The following is a 20,968-nucleotide window of genomic DNA, read 5'->3' on the forward strand; positions in this document are numbered from 1 at the left end:
ATACTTACCTGGCGTAGAGGTTAACCGTGATCACGAAGGCGGTTCCTCCGGAGTGAGGCTCGGCCATTGCACCTCGGCTGAGTTGACCTCTGCGATTATTCCTAATGTGAATAACTCGTGCGTGTAATTTTTGGTAGCCGGGAATGGCGTTCGCGCCGTCCCGACATTAATAATGCATCTCATAATATAAAAACAAACGTAGCTCTTAGTTCTGCTAACATGTGATCAAGTTATTCGAAATTTAGGTATTGAAATCAATAATAATTTGTGGAGTCTGAATTTAGCAAAACGCGTTAAATAAATTATATCTATATTTACAAGAGTCTAAAGAAACAACACATTTTCACGATTATTATAGTGAGCCATCTAGTTAGTTAAAGGACAAGTTTGATAAATATTCATTTTAATAATGATTTACGATTGAATATTTAATTTCATTTAAACAAATTTAAAAATGGTTTTTAACAGATAAAAATGAATTAATTTTTACTTTTTGAAAACAAGTATTACTAAATTCTAATACTATTTGTTGTTATTATTTGTTATTAAGTGGCCATGAGAGTAAATAGAAGTTACCGTTGTCAATAGAGTTTTATACTTTATGACTTTGACTTAATTAAACCAATTACAAATAGCTTAGTCTCGAAATTCCAGCATTAATATTATAAACTAATTATATTCGATTCATTATATTTTTGTATTAAATGGAGTTATTCTCAATAATCTCATGACTGATCAACCAAAAAGTACTTACGTTTGACATCGATTTATTTTAGAAATTAATACACAGAGAGACAATATAATTCTTCATTAATGTTTAAAGAAATACGAAAAAGAGAAGAACATAATTAAGAAAGTGTAAAATATACATCGACTCGAGCTCGGTTAATATCATAAGCTATCCAGTTCGATCGAAAAAGGTAATCACCTGTGGGGAAGGGCAATACTTCTGTTATATGTCGGTTGGTAAAATTGACGGGCAGTTTATCAACTATAAGATCGTGCTGGATATATATGGAAGATAATTAATAACTCCAATTTGTAATCATATCCACTTACATTAAAGGGGCAAGTGTGGTTCATATTGGAATAATCCCTGAAGAATCCATACAAGTAAATTCCGACTGGGTTCGATTGTGGATTTTTCAGAAATCGACAGGCGTCCACAGTGACATTGTAGAGAAAGTTCCTATAGACACTATATCGTTTCTGCAACTCAATATTAACCTGAAAACGACGACTTCTTGATTAAAACTATACATTTGGTAATATTCACAAAATACACACTTTAACTTTGTTAATATTCCCTTCACTAAGTTTAACCTTTAGGGATAGGTACTTATAATGGCGATTCACAGATTTCAAAAAGCAATACTCAAAATTTGCAAAATCCGTGTCCAGGGTATGGTACACTGGTATGTTGGTAAACTCCACCTTAGATACAATCTGAAAGATTATTAAATCAACTTGGTGCACTGGACAAAGGACACAATTTTTACATTGTTTATCAAGTTCAGGCAAACAATCAGCTGAATGAAACGACTGCTTCGGCGAAACATTTTTGAGAGACTTACAACATTTGATGTCAATTTGATTTTATATTTTTTCATCTGGTAGACTACATAAATAATTCAAGCAATTATTATTTTTTAGTCTAACTTAATGACTTAATTAGACAATGCATTAAGGGGAGGAAATAAGTGCCGTAATGAATGTCGAACTGCGGTCCAATGAGTGTTATTTCAAAATTCGATCGATGGGGCCTTTTGGTATATATTTGAGTATATTTTCTATACCATCTAAAATAAAAAAAGTAAAATACATCTTTTACCAATTTTTGTTTTAAAGTCCGTACTCATTTTTTATTTAGAGACCAATGCAGAAACATTTATTGAAACCTTAGTAGGTACGCTAGTAAAATCAGTTTAATTTTTAAGAGAGTGTAAAATATAAATTCATCTTTGCCCGATTAATACCATAAGCCATCCAGTTCGATTTGACAAGGTAACCGCCGGTAGGTACTGGCAAAACTTGTGTTAAACGGTAATCCATTAAACTGGTAGGGACTTTCTCGACTATTAAATCGTGCTGCAAAAATACGGTACGAAATATTATTTCTAGATATATTTGAAATGAGCTCTATGTACCTATCTACGTACATCAAAAGGGCAGGTATGATTCATATTAGAATAATTGATAAAAAAGCCATAAATGAATTCTAGGAAGGGGTTCGACTTAGGGTTCTTCAAAAATCGGCAGGCGTCTACAGTAACGTTGTACAGCCAGGGTTTATAGCCATTAAATCGCTGTAACATTTCGAAATTAACCTGGAGAGATAGGATTAATAAAAAAAAACTTTTTGTAAAGCTAGTACACACTTTAACTTTTGTGATGGGTATCTTGAAAAGCTTCGTCTTTATAGAAAAGTATTTGTAGCTTCTATTCACGGATTTCAAGAAACAATACTCAAAGTCGGCGAAGTCCTTGTCCAGCGAAGTGCATTTGATGTTGGTTAACTCCACCTTGGATACACTCTGTAAGAATATTAATTAAGCCAATAAACATTTAATATGGGATAATAACAAGCTGACCGAAACAACATAATTGGGAAAACATTTTTAATTAAATTATTGAACGTATGTATATTTTACTTCTACTAGACAGAATATATTAATATCCTTTTAATATATTAGACAAAATATATGTATTTATGTTGTCAGCGAACTTTTTTTATAGATTCACTTTAAGAGAATGGTATTTATAACTCCGATCCAAGGACTTTCTCCTTACTCTTGTAAATTCCACTCCCACTGCAATATTAATTTCAATTGACACATTTTTAGAGGATATAATTCCATACCACGTTGAGTAAATACAGAAAACTTAGGAGTTGAAATAAACGAACTCTGGGTGAAACCATTTTAACAAGATACACATGAAGCGATTGACTTCAAAATGTTATATATGCATACGAAGTCCAAATTTATATATTTCGAAAATAATAGATTAGGGTCTAATGATCCATATATGTATATCATTATTATTTCAAATATTTTCTGTAATTAACTATTTGAACAATTGACGTTTAATGGGTTTTAATGGGGTTGTGCAATATTTAGAAAGTAATATAGGATAATTCGGAGTTACTTTCTGCTATCGTTTTTAAATATGTAAACTAAATATTCAATATTACGCGAATGTTAACGAGCTTCCAGCATTTAACTTTCCGAGTTCTTGGCTCCAATGGATGTCGTACAGAAATAAGTGTGGCAAACTTGTTTGATCTTCGATGAACCACTGCTGCTCGGCTTCCCCACAAAGCAGTTCAATGGGTCAAAGCTAGCATCTTCGATGTCTCTGGGCTTCAGATCGATGCTTCTTAGCTGAGTTACTTCTATGCACACTTGAACTTGATCTGGATGCTGGGATAATTAAATGCGATGGAATACGTGCGGAAGAAGAAGTCGAGAAGCCGAAGCCTTCGCCAAAAGTCCGCAATAAAAGCGTTGTAGATTTTAACTATAGCTTCAACTGTTTCGCCTGGCTTTTGTTATTGTTGCTAGCTGCTGGCGTTGTTCCGTTCGTTTATTGCCATTAGCCAGCAGAGTCAGCATTTGACTCACAAATTATGGCCAGCAACTTGTATTTTCCACGGCGATCGTTGTTGCCGCCGAATTGATTAGCTCGCATTTGGCTTTGGCTTTGACTTGGCTTTGGGCTTGGGCCAGAGAGCTAGCGGTCTCTGGGTCCCTCGATAAGGTCAAGTTCATTTCCGCATAGCGAGCTTCGATGTTTCTACCTCAGATTTAGCTGTACTGGCCAGGTGAGTAAATGGAATTGCAGTCGATTTCATGGGAAGGGAAATTGCACAAGAGGTCAGCCGGACAACTGGAGTGGCCGTAAAACAATTAGCCATTAGACGCGGCCAGATGTGACGCACTTTCGGCCTGTCGCCGCAATCGCGGCAATTACTCGTCGAGTTTGCTAACTCTCATTACAATCTCTCCGCGGGTCACGCAACAGTCTTTGCTTGGCCCTTTGCCTCTCGATCTCACCTGTGACCGTGTGAACTACTGAACTACCGAAAGTTTCCCTTTCACAATCGGTCTTGAAGGTTCTTAAGTTGGATTTTTAAACATGTGTAAACTTTAAAATATATTAATATTCATGTATTCACCCAATAGAAGAGAAAATATAGCTCCATTAAGAAATTACCATATGTTAAGGAGATAAATATATACTAAGGCTAAAGTATGTAATTTAGTTATTCTTGTCCATTAAATTTAAGTGAGTTGGCGTTTACCCTTCACTGTTGAACTTGGTTGTTCTTGGGGGTCTACATAATTGGCTAAATATCTGCCAATGGTCAAGTGCATTGTCTAGCCGCAGTTAACCCTCTAAAATCCAGTGTATTCAAAATGTTAAGTTACAAATTAACAAAAAAATAAATATAAATCAAAAAGGTATTGAATAATAATACTATATTATAAAGACAGTTATAAGGTGACAATGGTATAATTAGATATTTAAGTAAAAAGTTATTATTAAAAGGAAATAAAGGTCTTATAAAATATAGTATTCTAAATACAGAGCAAACTTTTTCATTGTCTCTTTAATTATCCAGTTTTAATATTTTTAAATCTTTAGTTACTGTAACACATCTTTATCGACCTGCAGCGGGTTAATCTCTGTCAAAGAGCCGAAATGCAGGCCAGGCAGTTAGCTAAAATCCAGGGTCAACGCGACCAGTTTCAGGTTTCCTTCTAAGCTCAGAAGCCCCTGGCCAGCCGAATCGTTGGTTTTGACACAGATATATCCATAGCCATATTGGACGGATCGGGCCTTGCATATGGCATTTCGTTTGGCAAACAGCAGACTATCAGCCACCGTGTTGCGGCCACCAGATGGCCTCGACTTTCAATCGCAGCCACGTCCACTGGCTCATTGTCAGGCCCCCTCGAGAATGTATCTGGCATTCTTTTCGAATGTATCTTTAAGATGTTTCTCACACTGGGCTTGATACGCACTGGAATTACAAACCGATAGACATCGCATTGCCTGAGAAATGTGTTTGCCGGCAATTATTACCGCGAGGGATGATGCATTTCCCAAACATTACATCTGGGCAGGCTCACATCAATTAACCCGCTATTACAATAGAATTTTGTTCAGCTTCTGAGCGACTCAATCAGAGGTGGCCGGACAAAGGGGGTTAAGCGATGGGGCCGGCGAGCTTTTAGGGGCGTTTTAATAACCGCGCTAAAGTTCAAGAACGTCGCTGATGGTTATTGTCATAGTTTTGCCGCTGCGAATATGTAATTAAATCTGCGGATTGCAATCGATTATAAATACGTTTTGAGGCATTTGCGGAGGCATTTCATGAAGGTTTCGTTTGGCCGGTGATTGAGTGATTTGTTAAATGGTTATGGGTATGGGTGTATGAGCTCTACTTTGTTTTTATAGCAATTAGTTTTTCAACGAACTTACGAATATTTTATTCATTAACAACTAAATATATATATTGTTGAATTTTAGCCACATAATATATAACCTCCAGGGAGCTAAGAAAGAAAAAATCCTAAAATCATGAACCTTATTCAATAATCACTAAACAAAACATGTTGAACCTTTAATTCTTATAGGTCGCCCAGGTTTATGTAAACTTTTTAATAATAACAATTTCAAATCAAAATTATAATACCCTGCAAGGGTATAATGAAAGGGTACAAGGGTTTATTACTAATATTATTGTTATAAAATAAATATACAAATAGAAGACAAACATAGGCATTCAGGTTTTTATTTAAAACCTCAAGTTGGCGCGTTTCTTACCTTTTTTGGCAATATGGCAACGCCAATTTCAATTTTTATTTCCGCATCAAGTGGCAACACTGGTTCAAACACACAATAAAATTATGTAGTGAAATTAATTAATTAAATTCGCAAAACGTATCTGACTCAAGTAAACAAAAGCGTAATATTTTCGCAAATATGCAAAAACTAAGTACTTTGAGACGTAGTGTACCACTGTGAGAATACCAATTTAGTAGTACCATGTGCATAGGCAAAAGCAGCCAAAAACAAATATTCAAGCACAGTCACACTGCAAATAAAAATTTACTCAACAACTCGACTATATTCGTTGCAATATTTGCACTTGCATTCATAACTCTGTCCAGATATAAACTCGTGATTAAAACTAGAAAGCAACTCCGTCTACTTTCCGCATTGATAAAAGTTAAAGCCGAGAAGATGCAACGCGCTGGCCTCCTGGCCGTTTTGGCACTTTTCTGTGCCTTCGGTAAGTGCCGAAAGGGAATGGGGAAACTATTTAGTCACAGCTTATTGCGTATTTGCACTGTGCACCCCATTCGTCACTCTTCATTCGTCATTCGTCCGTATTCATCTCTGCGCTTTGTTTTCGTATTCTCCGCAGGCTGCTTCGCCGCTGCCACGCCCCTTGTGGGATCCAGCAAATGCACCTGGGGACCCTCGTATTGGTGCGACAATCTCAGGTGAGTCTCCAGAAAATCGCTTGGTCATTGGACGTCCGAGGAAAATTTCTAGAAGATAGAGGGGAAGAGGGATCGGAAAACATTAACTGTTAACCCCTTTAACCCCACATTTGTCTCTTTTATTTTCCTTCTCTTGTTCACTGTTTTGCGCTGTTGTTGTTGTGTTTCCCTGCCGATAAGACTATCTCGAATCGGGCTGTATGTAGTCTTTAAAGCTCTATCAAGCGATAACCCCTGTTATTGCAAACTTAGGACTAGGTGACGCTCCAATTGCGCCCTCTTTTTGCCGCTACACAGGGCGAAAAAATTTACTTCTGTTCCCATTTTTAAACTGATAACAAGGTTCATATATCAATACGTTTCAGTTTTATGATTTTCAAACTTGGATTGTAACTACTACAATTATATTATTACATATTTACATATCTCAAACAGTAGAAATTCTAATTTAAGCTTGAGAAAAGTATACTGAACAGTTGTCTATACTAAATATTTGTCTGCACTTTATTTGCACAACTATTAATATTATATACTATTTATGTACATAGCTTGAGTAGATAGCATCCTATTATATACCAGCTTTGCTTACATTTAGTTCGAAGGTTTTAAACTTGTTTGGAAATATAGTTTTAATCATATATCGGATAAAGAATTTGTAATTAATTTTTTCTCCCTGTGCATGTTTTTTTGCATTCCCCCTTGTTCTTAGCTCGTTCCCTATTCGGTGCAACCCCGTTGCTTTTAGTTTCGGTTAAAATTAAATTATCAGAATGCCGACCAAATGTGCCGACAGCTGACAAGTAAAGTTAATCGCGTTTTAAGGGGAAGCTTGAACAGCATGAGTTTTATTTGGATGAGTAATCCCAAAGTCCAGATCTTTTTACACTCGCTGCAATCCGAGGCAGGCCTCCCTTTCGCTTTTCCTCTCTTTTACCGCAAATGACGCGCATAATCGAGGCATTTATCATCACAAAAAATTCCCTATCATCAGATTCTGACTAATCCCACATAAAGGGGGACCATTTAAAGTCAGACTTTACTTTTCTTGATATTGTAACCATACACAAAAGTGGATTATGTTAAATTAAAATTTGTTTATTTCAATGGATTTTAAAGTGTGCATTTTTATACCCTTTATACTTGTTTAAAAATGTGATTGTGTGAATAAGAACCAGCTTAAAAATCCTATAATAATTAAGAAAAATATGTTCCTTTGTTGAATTTTCCAACCGAGATTAATTTCATCTTCAGTTCGATTACTTATTTGCAAAATAAAACCCATAGGCAACTGAAAACTTTTGTTAAGCGGGCGCACTGCTCTTATCGGTGGTCATAATTCCTTTGTTTATTGATTGATTTATTTTTAAACGCCAAGGAAAATCCGCTTCGTTCCCAATGCCTCTTAACTGTTTCTTTGTTTGTCAATTAACGGCAAAAAATTGCAAGCCTTAAAATTTGAAAACGTCGCCATTGCTGTGAAATTTTTAAAAATAATATCAGTGAGTGCGCAGACATCTTTATAATATATACAGATATTTATATGTGGATATGTCCAGATATTCATATGTACACATGTATGTGTTTGTTTCCGTGCTTATCATTGCTGTTTTCTTTGCTTTCTAGACGCTTTTGTTTGAAATTCACTGAGAGTGCTTCCAACAGACAGGCATTCATTCGCTGATGTTTGTAAAAATTAGCACCTTGCCGGCAAAAGCAACGTTTATAGGGGAGCAAATTGATATAAATTGATTGAATATTGAATAAATAATAAAAAATAAATATATTAGGGAGGTTCCTTAAAAATTCATAAGTCAAAGCTAAGCGTCAAATATTCGCATTCTTTGAATCCATATTTATCGACTTTTTAATTAGTTGATAACAAATCAAAGTTTTAACAAAGTCATAACTAAGCCAAAAAAATCACTAATTTTAATTTGGAAACCTTTCCAATGTTTTTAAGTTAGGTCAACAAATCTGCATACTCAAAATTAAATTAAAACAAAAAAATTTAATTTTTGTAAATTTTTGACAATTTTAACGATGTAACCCCTTATAAAATTTAAAAAATTTTGAACATTATGTTTCTTCTTCTGAGACAGCTAGAACGAAGCGGCTGTTGATGTTGATCAAGAATATATATGATTCATAGAGTCGGAAATGACTCCTTCACAATGTTACAAGCTTCTGACTAAAACTAAATTAACCGTCAAGAGTATATAAATTCACTCATATAATGATTCATGATTATTATGTATTTACCCAAATCAGCGCACCCTTATCCAGCATAATCATGTGAGCTGCGGGTGCATTCAACCACGCTGTACTCAGTGGTTTCTCCGGCCTCTTAGTGGACTCTAATCTCTGCTGACTGGGTCCGTTTCGACTTGGTTAGTCGATTATGAATGCGGGTCATTTGATCCATAGTCTCCGGGTTTCTGCATTGTCAGCTCGTGTCCCTACTCTCTGGCATATCATATGAATATTTTCTGAACTCATATACTCAATACTAATTCCTTATATTCCGTTCTCTTTTCCAGCAATTCCAAGGAATGCCGTGCTACCCGCCATTGTATCCAAACCGTGTGGGAGACTCGCGAGGTGCCCGAAGATACGGACTCGATTTGTCAGATATGCAAGGATATGGTCACGCAGGCCCGCGACCAGCTGAAGAGCAACGAGACCGAGGAAGAGCTCAAGGAGGTCTTTGAAGGTTCCTGCAAGCTGCTCCCCATTAAGGTGGTGCAGAAGGAGTGCATCAAGATGGCCGATGATTTCCTGCCAGAGTTGGTCGAGGCCTTGGCTTCCCAAATGAACCCAGATGTGAGTACCTCTATCATGCTTTCTATTTTTATCCAAAACTCATTTTATCAAACCTTTAGCAAGTTTGTTCTGTGGCCGGACTTTGCAACAGTGCCCGCATAGATGAATTGATGAAGAATGCATACCAGGCGGCTCTCGATGGTACTCTGAAGGAGGACGATGTTGCCGAAAGCTCCGAAGAGACTGAGGTGTCTCTGAAACCGAATCAACTGTCTTGCGGCAACTGCAATCTGCTCTCTCGCATGATGCACTCCAAATTCGCGTCCTACAATCGTGATGATATGGTGGAGCAGTTCCTCCATGTGTGTGGCTCCCTCTCCAGTTTCTCGGATGCCTGTGCCAACATCGTGCTGACCTATTTCAACGATATTTACGATCATCTCAGCAAGCACTTGAACACCGATGCCGTCTGCCATGTGTCGGGAGTGTGTGCCTCCAAGTACCATCAGCACGAGGAGGACAAGCAGCCCCAAGAGGCTTTGGTTGCTCTGGATGCCGGTGATGATATTCCCTGTGAACTGTGCGAACAGCTAGTTAAGCACCTCCGCGATGTCCTGGTGGCCAACACCACGGAGACGGAGTTCAAGCAGGTTCTGGAAGGATTCTGCAAGCAGTCGCGCGGCTTCAAGGACGAGTGCATCAGCATCGTGGACCAGTACTACGACGTGATCTACCAGACGCTGACCAACAAGCTGGACGCCAACGGAGCCTGTGTCATGATTGGTATTTGCCAGAGAAACTCCGCTTCCGCAAAGAAGGATGTTCCCATTATGCCCCTGCTGCCCGCCATTGAGCCCGCCCAGGTGAAGATCACCATTGAGAAGCTGGAGAAACACGAGCGTAAGCAGCTGGGTTCCAATGAGCCAAAGTTCACCCAGCAGCAGATCCAGGACATGCAGCTGCCCATCGACCACCTTATGGGTGCACAAAACACCGGAGCGCTAGTTAATGGTGGCGAGCTATGCACCATCTGCGAGTACCTGCTGCACTTCATTCAGGAGACGTTGGCCACCCCATCCACCGATGACCAGATCAAGCAAACCGTGGAAAACATTTGCAGCAAGCTGCCTCAGGGTGTGGCCGGTCAGTGCCGCAACTTTGTGGAGATGTACGGCGATGCAGTGATTGCCCTGCTCGTCCAGGGACTGAACCCGCGCAGCGTGTGCCCCATTATGCAGATGTGCCCGCGTAATCTGCCCAAGAGCGAGGATGTCGAGGTGTTCCACCCGTCGCCAAAGCCCGTCAACGATGAGCAGGATGTGCCCACCTGCCCGTTGTGTCTCTTCGCCGTGGAGCAGGCCCAGGCCAAGATCCGTGACAACAAGTCCAAGGTGGGTTTGGCATCTCTTTTGACAATTTACTTTGTACTTAGTTTAAAATTGTTCCACCCTGTAGGAGAACATTAAGAAGGTTCTGAATGGATTGTGCGCCCACTTTGACAACAAGCTGAAGGACGAGTGCATGGACTTTGTCAATACTTATTCCAATGAGCTGATTGATATGCTGATAACCGACTTCAAGCCCCAGGAAATCTGCGTTCAACTAAAGCTCTGCCCCAAGTCCAAGGACACGCTCGCCGACATGGGCATTAGTTTGGAGGATGACGTTGATGGCGAAGACACCTCTAGCAGCGAAGAGGAGGGTGACCACTTTAACGAGATCGAGACTACGGACGAACTGCCCCCAAAGCTCGCCTTTGACGAAGGCTTCAGCGCCGCACCTAATTGCCTAATCTGTGAGGAGCTGGTAAAGACCGTCGAGAAGAAGATGGGCAAGCATCCCACACGGGAGAGCATCAAGAAGATCCTTGATCAGGACTGCGATAAGTTGAGGAAGCCAGTGTCCGCCAAGTGCCACAAGATTGTTGAGAAATACGGCGACACCATTGCCGATTTGCTACTCAAGGAGATGGATCCCAAGCTGATCTGCACCGAGCTGGGACTGTGCCTGTTCAGCGACAAGGATGACTGTAAGTATCCAAGCTGTTCATTCCTCCTTACTCGAATTTAAACATGCTCTCATATGACAGTGGAAATGGACGAGGCTTTGAAATACGATGTGGTTGCACTACCTCGCAAAGACGACCAGCTGGCAAAGATCACGGAGCCGCCAACCTGTGTTCTGTGCGAGTTCATCATGACCAAGCTGGAGGCCGATCTGAAGAACAAGACCGAGCAGGATGATATCAAGAAAGCACTTGAGGCGGTGTGCAGCCACCTGCCAGCCACTATCCGCAAACAGTGTGACAGCTTTGTTCAAGGTTACGCCTCCGCGGTAATCGACCTTGTGAGCAAGGTGCCGCCCAAGGAGGTCTGCCAGAAGCTGCAGCTCTGCTTCAGCCTGGCAGTCACCGACGAAGTAGTGGAATGCGGCGTCTGTCACGGCGTCACCCAGGTCCTATTGCCATTCCTGCGCGAAAATGAGGAGAACAAGGAAGCCACAGCGTTGCAGATGACATCGACGGCCTGCGAGAACTTGCCAGCCAAGTACTACAAGATTGTAAGTTGAAACCAAGCATTAATTTAAGATATCTTTAAATAAATGAAATCTTTATCCTGTTTTACAGTGCTCTGAGATGATCTCCATTTATGGAAACAGCATCAAGAATCTGGCCAAGCGATCCTATGTAGATCAAGCGCATGTGTGTGCTGAGATTGGTAAATGCTTTGACAGCGAGAAGTCCTCGCTTGCATATGCTAGACTTACAGGTAAAATAAAGCCCTTTAAGCCTCTAAGCCTCTCTTTAAATCTTAATTCTAATATATTTTACAGCCTAAGATCGTAATTCAATTGAGTGATTTGTTGTGATGCGTGCAAAAGAAGAGGAGTAGAGGGATTAGAAGGAGGAGGAGAATGCGGCCCACGCTTTATATATCGCATATACCTTTACATATATCTGTTTATACATTCTTTAACGATTTACTGTAAATGAACGACCATTACTTACCTTTGTTTCCGTACCCTGTTTTGGCTCTAAATTTGTTAGGAGAATTTGTGATGAAACTGATTTTATAAATGCACTCGATCGAACCGGGCTGAAAAAAGTGAAACTTAACTGAAACTAAAACTAACCCTAAGCAGTAACCCTAAATCGTACTACCCATATACAAATTAGAGAAATCAAAAACCACTAACTTTGTATGTCAGTCAGTTAAGCAGTGTGTGTAGTTTAAGTATATCAAAGAAAACTGTGTAAAATACGAACATTGATCTTATATAAATCATAAAGAAAATCGAAACATAAACAAAGCAGCAGTTCATTGAATATTCCCTGAAGTTTATATACTTCTTACCCAAAATGTTTGAGAATACACTGCTCATCATCAAGCCGGATTACATGCACAAGCGGCGGCCAGTGCTCCTTAAGCTGCTGTCCGAGGGATTCCAGCTGCAAGGCAATCGCAAGCTTTCCTTTTCACCGGAATTAGCTGCTGAGTTTTATGCAGACTATGCCGATGAGAAGGGTTTCATGCTGGAGGTGATTCTGCTCTCCAAAGGGATCTCGGAGGCCTTCATTGTCACCAAAGAGAATGCCGTGCAGGATTTGCTGAATATCATGATTTGTTACTTGTGAGTTCATTCTGAGTTTGTCATTCGACTTCTTGTAAGTAAAGATTAAATATGTAGCGGTTCGTGCTCGGATCTGGAACGAAATATTCATGTTACCAAAAATAGCAATTGCGTGGCTCGCGAGATTAACTTTATATTTCCAAATTGTAAGTGGAAAGTATATTTGGTTGTTACTGAAAAATTAATTTTAATTTTATAATAGACATCCATGAGCCACATGAAATGTTCGATCGGAAAAACTTCTGCACTCGCCCGATGCTAAAACCCCTACTCGAGGAGATCTACGACATTCTCCAGAACGAAGATTGCAGCCAGGATAACTGGAAGGTTCGCGTGTCCGACTATTTGGTGCGCAGCAATCCAACGGTGCCACAGATAACCAATCAGTGTCAAGTGCGACCGGAAACGGGCATCCAGGAAAAGTCGCAACAAACGACCATGACCTATGCCCCCAAGCCAAGTGCAGCGGGTGTGCCACCCCGCGCAAAGAAAACCGAGAGCACCAGCTCTCCTCTGTCATCCACTTCACCACATTCATCCATGCTGCTGTCCAGCTCATCGTGTGTCACCTGCGGAGGATTTGAGAGGACGGAGCCCGGTATCTCGGAACTTGATCTCAATAAGCGCGTGGAGCCGCATGACGCTGAAGAGATCTGTGTGGACGAGGAGATCCTCTGGAGGGAGGTTGTTGTGTACGAGGAGATTCAGCCCGAAGAAGAGGAGTCCAGGGAGGGACACCTTGACCTCGAGGGTGAAGGAGAGGGCGGGCCTAGTGCCTCGGATGTGGAGTCGGACCAGAGTGCCAACGAACCTCCACCGCCGCCAAAACAAGATGAAGGCTCTAGTGAAGAGGCTCCTGCTCCACCACCAGCACCTGCTGAAGAAGCAGCTCCACCGGCACCTGCTGCAGAAGCTGTTCCATCTCCTCCTCCAGCTCCTGAACCGGAGCCAGCTCCACAAGAAGCGGCTCCGCCGGCAGAGGAGGCTCCTGCTGCCGAAGAGGCTCCGGCCGCCGAAGCGGCTCATGCTGCCGAAGAAGCTCCTGCCGAATAAGCTTATTTGACCTTTGCACCTGTTGCCACACAGCGTTTGTTTGTTTATTGAAGCATAGAAAAAATGGCCCCAGAATTCGCGCAATTTTTGCAGCATCCCAGCGGCAACACGAACCACTGCATCGCCCCACCCACAGCAACACCTTCGAATGCGCACTCTCAGAATTAGGAAGGAGGAGGTTCAGCACTGCCCTGCAGTTTTTATTTTTTTTGTTTCCACCCGGAAAGTGCAGCGACATCAACAGGACGAACAGCCACGGCAGCAACAGCTTTTGGCCCTATTGCAAAAGCATAGGCCAAGTTTTTTTCTCTCCCTTCCAAGTGTCCAATAAAAAAAGCAGAAAAATAGAACAAACAATGGAACCCCAAATATAATTTGTGGGCCAAAGTAAACCTTGCATTTGGCACACTTTTAAGCTATGCAAAGTGGTTGCATTTAACCCAATTATGGGTATATTATGGAACTCCTACGGATTTGCAAATTTAATTCGTATAAGCTGTTTGATTAGGGAGTTTTAGGAATATTTTAAGACTTAAGGATAATATAAATAAGAGAAATTAATAAATATTATTGAAATGTTACAAAAATATGCTGATAATCCTATACAAAATAATGAATTTCTTATAGTTTTGTGCTCTTAGCTGATTTTTGAATTTAAAAAAAAAAAAAAATTAAGTATACGTTCCGTATGCTTATTAGCCGGATAGGCTTTATATCTGCTAGTAAAAAAGAGCGGAAGTTCAGTAAACGTAGTTCCGACTTACAGGACATGGGGTACGCCCACCTGACGCAGGTGATTGTCCCGAACTAGGCTAAGCTAACAAACACCTTTGCTATGCACAGTGGCATGAATAGGGAAAATGAATAAATATAGTCTTTTAAATATTTGTAGTGTTATAAAATTATAGTTATTAAAGAAATTAAAACAAGGAACTTAAGAATGCGTACAAGCTTTCAGTATTTAAACACTACTTAAATACCTACTTCTTACTATATTAATAACTACATAGTTTAACATCTGATTTTTTATTTTATATCGCTTATCACACTATAAAATATTTTAAGCCTTTTTTATAATGCCTTATTATTGCTTATAATTCAAAACAATTTCTTTTTAGCTATCTATCTTTTAACTATCTATAAATCTATCTATCTTTTCTATATATCTATCTACCTATCCACTTATCCATCAATCCATCAATCAATCTATCTATCTATCTATCTTTCTATCTATCTATCTATCTATCTATCTATCTATCTATCTATCTATCTATCTATCTATCTATCTATATTTCTATCTATCTACATATCTATCTATCTATCTGCCCATCTAACCATCTGTCTATCAATATATCTATCATCAATCTATCAATCTATCAATCTATCAATCTATCAATCTATCAATCTATCAATCTATCAATCTATCAATCTATCAATCTATCAATCTATCAATCTATCAATCTATCAATCTATCAATCTATCAATCTATCAATCTATCAATCTATCAATCTATCAATCTATCAATCTATCAATCTATCAATCTATCAATCTATCAATCTATCAATCTATCAATCTATCAATCTATCAATCTATCAATCTATCAATCTATCAATCTATCAATCTATCAATCTATCAATCTATCAATCTATCAATCTATCAATCTATCAATCTACATCTATCAATCTATCAATCTATCAATCTACAATCTATCAATCTATCAATCTATCAATCTATCTATCTATCTAATTATATATCCATCCATCTATCTATTTCTATCTATTTATCTATCTATCTTTCTACCTATCTATCCATCTATTTATCTATCTATCGATCTATCTATGTACATGTATATCATCTATCTATTTATCTATCACTACATTTAATAGATCCCCAACCCACTGTGACTCTATGAGCCGCCACCTCAGCAATTGAGATTGCGAAAAGTTGTTGTTGCGGGTGCGTGTTTCAATGCCAGACCGTTCCATTGCTCCCAGCAACCACCCCCAGGAACGGCGGTAGTGGGAGCGATGATGGCCAGAGGAAAAGCTCTACGGACGCCGTGCGCTATGCAACGCTTTCTACGGGCCGCTTTCCACCCGTTTCCCCGTGCCAATTTCTGCGGCTTTTCTTCCGCATTTTTTGTTGTTTTTTTATTATTAACTTCGTCCAGGCAGGGCAGTCGGTATCTGTCCGGTGATTTCGTGGCCACCGCTCGTGTCCTGCGTCCTGGATAAGGGGTTCTTCTGAAAATAACAAATAATTACTCAAAATAATAGACGCCAAAGCTTTCGCCAGCGACTGCGCAGCAGGCGTCGCAGTCGCAGTCGCGGTCGACGTCGCAGTCAAAACTGAACAGAACTGAAAGAGAATTGAATCGGTTTCGCAATACATACACAAACAATAGGCGCTGGGAAGTAGACGACGGCGAATCCTTGGCGGCTCAGCATTTCCACCGAATTCGCGTCGAGGAAAAGCGGAAAATCGGAAAAGCGGAGCGGAGTCAGCAGTCAGCGGCCATTTCGTATTGATTTTCAAGTGTGGTAAGCGGCAGCGCCAAGAAAAACGTTGAAAAAGACTCGGGAAAAACACGGTTAAAGCCCACCAAATGGCAGTGAAAAGGCCGAAAGCAAATGTCAATGGCCAAGCGATATAAGGAAAAAAAAGCCAAAGGGGGGGTGGTGGTTGTTGAAGGAAGTGCCAAAAAAGAGCCAGTGCAAAAAAGTGGCTAAAAAAGTGAAAAGTAATCGTGTGTGAAAAGTGTACACCCAAAAGTGCTGACCAAAAATAGTGTAGGAAAGCCCAAATTGTGCGTTAAATATAGCGCGCTTAAAAATAAATCCGGGCAGACACGGAAAAGCCCCAAACCTCAAGTCCAGAAAAGCCTAGAGGCGAGAGGCGGTAGGAGGTAGGCATGAGGAAGTGGAAGCCCAAAGAAGCGGAAGAGGAAGAAGCGGCCGGCATACACACACAACCACAAGGGGGGTGGCAACCCTACACCCAGAAAAAAGGGGGATGGCTTCGGCTTCGACTTCGACAGCGGCCAAAAGCTCAAGTCACAAATTTTTGCGCAAGGGCAGGCCGCACTGAGTCGAGTCCGAGAGTCGAGTGCTTTTCCGCCAGGGGGGTGGATGTCGCTGCCTCAGCCAGCGTTGACGCTGGCGTCGACGAAATTTCGCAACACTCGCACAACACACGCACAACACACACACGGCACAATACACTCCCCCACAGTTTACAGTTCCAGCGGTCGTTTGTTAGGGGTGGCATTGCTTGGGTTCCGGGAACACAATGGGAATGGCACAGGCAGCGAAGAGGAGAAAACGGTGACTTAAATACCCTTGCACTGATAAAGATCTTGCGAATATATAATACCCTAAATAGTGTTGATAATTAATGGAAAGATCATGGTAATATATAAATCCTAACTAGTGATAAAAATTAATGGAAATGTAATAAACAAACAAATAATGAATTGTGATCTTTGGAAACTGTTTAATAGTTTAATTAAGTTTGAAACGGCAAATACTTGAAAAATGAAGTAGAAAGTTCGTTAATATCCATTTAGAACTGTGAGTTATCTTATATATTGTGCTACTATATCATAAAGATTTTTTCGCTTAGAACTGTGCGGTGCAATGAAAACCCAACTATAGTGAATTTCAAGTGCAACTATGGAACTATATTATGTAAGTAGGATATTAATAAAACAGAACTCTCTTTCGAAAGAGAATACCATGATATAGTAGACATATATTTTAAAACCAATATCAAATCAAAGAAAGAATTTAGACCATTGAACCATACATAGGTGTTATAATCCATAAGATTTAAAACTCTGTGTCTCTAGGGGGTACTACTTCCCCTGAATACTGACTAAGCTCTGTTTCATTCCATTTAATTCCCTCTGATTTCACCCTTTCCCCCAATTTCTCTTTCCCAGAGCGGCGCCGTTAACATGGACAAGATGACGGTGGCCCAGAAGAACGCATATCTCGAGGCCCATATGGCCGTGCAACAGCAGATGGCCCAGGCGGCCATACAGTTCAAACAGCAGCAGTCCTCCCAGCAACAGGGCTCCCCCACCACGGCCAATAACAATAATAACCAACAAAACAATGGCAACATGCAGCAGCAGCAACAGCAGCAGCAGCAGCAACAGCAGCAGCAGCAGCAACAGCAACAGCAACAACAGCAGCAGCAGCACTACGCGGCCACAATCAAGGTGCCGCAGATCAGTTCCTCGAGCGCAGCGGCAGCGGCGGCGGCCGGTGAGAGCACCTTCACCGTTCCCGACGACGGCATGGGCTTCGAGGGCGGCGTCCGGGTGCTACAGAGCCTTGGCACCTGGTCGGCGGCCGAGCAGCTCACCTACAATATACCCAAGCCGAACCTCATTCCCTTCACAGAGCCGTACGTCGAGGGAGGCTCGATGCATCCCGCCAGCCGGCTGAAGGCGCTGCAACAGGTGCAGCAGGCCTCCTCGGGGGTGCGCAAAACCAATCCCTCGAAGTGTAAGTAGTTTTTTTTTTATATTATATCTATATATATATTATATAAGTAATCTTATGTTTTATATTTTCCAGCCACAAACAAGGCCTTCGAGTGCACGGTGTGCGGCAAAGGACTCGCCCGCAAGGACAAGCTGACCATCCACATGCGAATCCACACCGGCGAGAAGCCCTATATTTGTGAAGTATAAGCTGCCCTCGAGCCCCTGGTGGCCCTTGGCCATCTTCGGTTGTGTCCCAATCTCTAACCAAATCCCTTCGATTCCATTCGATATTGCAGGTGTGCAATAAGGCGTTTGCCCGCAGAGACAAGCTGGTGATCCACATGAATAAATTCAAGCACGTGACACCCACGAACATCGCTCCGCTGGGAAAGCGACTGAACAACATGGTGAAGAAGAAGGAGCAACCGGATCCTCCGCCGGAGGACAACAAGCAGAGCCTGGAGCTGCAGCTCCAGCAGCAGGCCGTCCAGGTGGCCGCCCAGAACATCATTGTGCAGTCCGCTCAAGGGGCGCCGGCGGCGATTCCAGGGATTATCATACCGCACCATCAACAGCAGCTCTCCTGGACCTGTGAGCTGTGTGGCCGGATGTTCTCGAGTCGGGACGAGTGGTCCATCCATGCCAAGAGTCATCTGGAGGTGAGAAGATGTCGGTAGAGCCTCCTGGCAGCACGGAACCAGGCAGATATATTTGCAGTGCCATGGAGTGGATTTAATTCTTGTTCTCTTGATTTATTTCATGATCTAGTATTGACAGCCGGAACGGGTAGTCGTAGAGTCAACAAAACCAGCAGCAGTGGCAGCGGCAGCGGCGGCAGGAGTCATTGCTAAGACCGGCAACAGTAATCGTAGCTACCAGATGGACGCCAACCAGAACCAGATACAAATGGAGGCCCAAGCACGCAAGCAGAAGATAATCATACAAAACCAGATGATACTCAATGCCAGCCATCAGCAACAGCAGCAGCAGCAACAGCAGCAGCAGCAACAGCAGCAACAGCAACAGCAGCAGCAGCAGCAGCAGCAACAACAGCAACAACAACAGCAGCAGCAGCAACACGTGGCCCATGGGAAGAAGGCAGCCAGAAAGCACCTGCAAAATCTACAGCAGCAACAGCAACAGCAACAGACCAGTGCGCCTATGTACAATAACAATAGTAGTAGCAACCACACCAACAACCACAGCAACCAACAGCAGCCGGGCCAAGAAGTAACTACCTATTAACCACCAGTACATCAACAGAACAGAACAGCAACACCAACAGCAAACAGTCAACAGCAACATTGAACACCATGACCCTTGTAGCTCTACCGTATTCCGTATTCTGTATTCTGTCACCCTTCCCTCGTGTCTCCCCTCTCCCCGCGTATCCAGGTGGCGGTGCCGGTGTCGCACATCATAGCCAACTCCCCAACGGCTGCCACCTACATGCAGGCCCAGCTGAGCGAGCATGCCGGCAACATGCAACACGCAGGGATGCCCATCGTTACGTATAATGGCAACCAGTACTGTGTGATCACCCGGGCCCCCGATCTTGACGTGGATGCGATGCAGAAGCCACTGGACTACGGCCAGGCCGCCAGTGGAGCCACCAACATTATAGTGATGTCGCCCATGCAACTCCTGCCTCCGCAGCAGCAGCAGCAGCAACAACAGCCGCAGCAGCAGCAGCAGCAACAGTAAGCCAAGTCAGGGAGAACGGCTAACTGCTCCCAGCTATACTATAAATACAAATTGTAAATAGAGTCTTAAGCAGCCAAGAGCGAATCCAAGTATATGTTTAAACGCACTACCCAGTAGTGTGGGTTAGGGAGTACTCACTGACTGAGTGAACCAATAGACAAGTGAAGAATAGTAAATTCAGTAGAGTGAACATGTTAACATGTTCATTTTCCTCAATGAATTTTATAACTTTTCTAGTTTACTCACTCGTGAGCATCGCCCCAGCACTACTACCCGGCAAAGGAATTTGTAAATGTCAGATTATACGCATAGATCAGCCCCAGTGTCAGTCGAATCAAATCTAGTCTAAGCAACCTAACATATCCCCAGCAGATTGTAGTTCCGTGTACTATCCCTCTACCGTAAGGCAGCCACAACAGCCACACTGAGATATATAGATATATCATTTCGATGCAGCTCCAGATCAGACCCCGCAACAAGTAACCCCCTACTCAGACCGCGTGTATATTTGTATGTGTTTCTATGGCATTGTTTGTACATTAAGCTATTTACGTACTCCAATTACGTCTTCTACTAAGCTCGGACCGAGGAGGAAGAGTCGAAAGAAAACGATATTGAAAATATAATGAAAATTAAAATGAAAATGAAAACCAAACAAGTAGCAGTAGTAGTGTCCATCAGCAAAGCTCCCAACACATCTCCCCAATCGATTCCAATGGCAAACCATGTAAAGATCAAGCGAAAATAAATTTAATTTAATTAAATAAAAATTTTGTAACTTTTTCGATCGGAATATGTGGTGTTCATTGATAAT

At 41.5% G+C, this 20,968-nt stretch overlaps 4 protein-coding genes, 1 long non-coding RNA gene and 1 other non-coding gene across 6 annotated transcripts; 4 read left to right on the forward strand and 2 right to left on the reverse strand.

Annotated features, from left to right (window-relative positions):
• On the forward strand, positions 1-165 carry LOC147642577 (U1 spliceosomal RNA). The gene has a single exon (XR_015273483.1). It is a non-coding gene; the product is annotated as a U1 spliceosomal RNA (small nuclear RNA).
• A 585-nt stretch (positions 166-750) lies between these two features.
• Positions 751-1,559, reverse strand: LOC110186287 (uncharacterized). Its single transcript, XM_086840611.1, has 4 exons — positions 1,500-1,559; positions 1,288-1,446; positions 1,060-1,227; positions 751-1,004 (listed from the first exon to the last, which is right to left on the reverse strand). Exons 1-4 carry the CDS (start codon positions 1,557-1,559, stop codon positions 849-851), a joined length of 543 nt encoding a protein of 180 aa, XP_086696737.1. The 3' UTR covers positions 751-848.
• Positions 1,560-2,159: 600 nt separating this feature from the next.
• LOC110186869 (uncharacterized) lies at positions 2,160-6,292 on the reverse strand. Its single transcript, XR_015273393.1, has 3 exons — positions 5,833-6,292; positions 2,379-2,534; positions 2,160-2,327 (listed from the first exon to the last, which is right to left on the reverse strand). It is a non-coding gene; the product is annotated as an uncharacterized LOC110186869 (long non-coding RNA).
• Positions 5,903-12,584, forward strand: Sap-r (prosaposin). Its single transcript, XM_020955520.2, has 8 exons — positions 5,903-6,301; positions 6,437-6,515; positions 9,053-9,335; positions 9,395-10,666; positions 10,731-11,304; positions 11,365-11,834; positions 11,902-12,043; positions 12,108-12,584. The coding sequence occupies exons 1-8, from the start codon at positions 6,055-6,057 to the stop codon at positions 12,110-12,112; spliced, it is 3,072 nt and encodes a 1,023-aa protein (XP_020811179.2). The 5' UTR covers positions 5,903-6,054; the 3' UTR covers positions 12,113-12,584.
• A 49-nt stretch (positions 12,585-12,633) lies between these two features.
• Positions 12,634-14,568, forward strand: LOC110186370 (uncharacterized). Its single transcript, XM_020955521.2, has 3 exons — positions 12,634-12,905; positions 12,963-13,051; positions 13,108-14,568. Exons 1-3 carry the CDS (start codon positions 12,634-12,636, stop codon positions 13,956-13,958), a joined length of 1,212 nt encoding a protein of 403 aa, XP_020811180.2. The 3' UTR covers positions 13,959-14,568.
• A 1,453-nt stretch (positions 14,569-16,021) lies between these two features.
• LOC110186420 (uncharacterized) lies at positions 16,022-20,924 on the forward strand. The gene is given in 7 exon segments (XM_020955596.2): positions 16,022-17,527; positions 17,580-17,644; positions 17,899-18,469; positions 18,542-18,651; positions 18,747-19,109; positions 19,219-19,680; positions 19,846-20,924. Coding segments are annotated over 6 exon segments (1,830 nt in total). The 5' UTR covers positions 16,022-17,527; positions 17,580-17,629; the 3' UTR covers positions 20,155-20,924.
• Positions 20,925-20,968: the final 44 nt, after the last annotated feature.

Source organism: Drosophila serrata, unplaced genomic scaffold (genome assembly GCF_035046125.1).
Source record: "Drosophila serrata isolate PLE 108 unplaced genomic scaffold, ASM3504612v1 contig_382, whole genome shotgun sequence".
NCBI classification, from domain to species: Eukaryota; Metazoa; Arthropoda; class Insecta; order Diptera; family Drosophilidae; genus Drosophila; species Drosophila serrata.

Excerpts from the sequence above, each read along its gene's own strand:
- LOC110186287 (XM_086840611.1), bottom strand. The coding sequence starts at position 1,559 with ATGTTTCGCCGAAGCAGTCGTTTCATTCAGCTGATTGTTTGCCTGAAC. Across the intron at positions 1,228-1,287 it reads GGAATATTAACAAAGTTAAA|GTTAATATTGAGTTGCAGAA; the intron begins GTGTGTATTTTG and ends CGTCGTTTTCAG. Across the intron at positions 1,005-1,059 it reads ACCACACTTGCCCCTTTAAT|CACGATCTTATAGTTGATAA; the intron begins GTAAGTGGATAT and ends ATATATATCCAG.
- Sap-r (XM_020955520.2), top strand. The coding sequence starts at position 6,055 with ATGTGCATAGGCAAAAGCAGCCAAAAACAAATATTCAAGCACAGTCAC. Across the intron at positions 6,302-6,436 it reads GGCACTTTTCTGTGCCTTCG|GCTGCTTCGCCGCTGCCACG; the intron begins GTAAGTGCCGAA and ends TATTCTCCGCAG. Across the intron at positions 6,516-9,052 it reads TATTGGTGCGACAATCTCAG|CAATTCCAAGGAATGCCGTG; the intron begins GTGAGTCTCCAG and ends TCTCTTTTCCAG.
- LOC110186370 (XM_020955521.2), top strand. The coding sequence starts at position 12,634 with ATGTTTGAGAATACACTGCTCATCATCAAGCCGGATTACATGCACAAG. Across the intron at positions 12,906-12,962 it reads AATATCATGATTTGTTACTT|CGGTTCGTGCTCGGATCTGG; the intron begins GTGAGTTCATTC and ends TTAAATATGTAG. Across the intron at positions 13,052-13,107 it reads TAACTTTATATTTCCAAATT|ACATCCATGAGCCACATGAA; the intron begins GTAAGTGGAAAG and ends ATTTTATAATAG.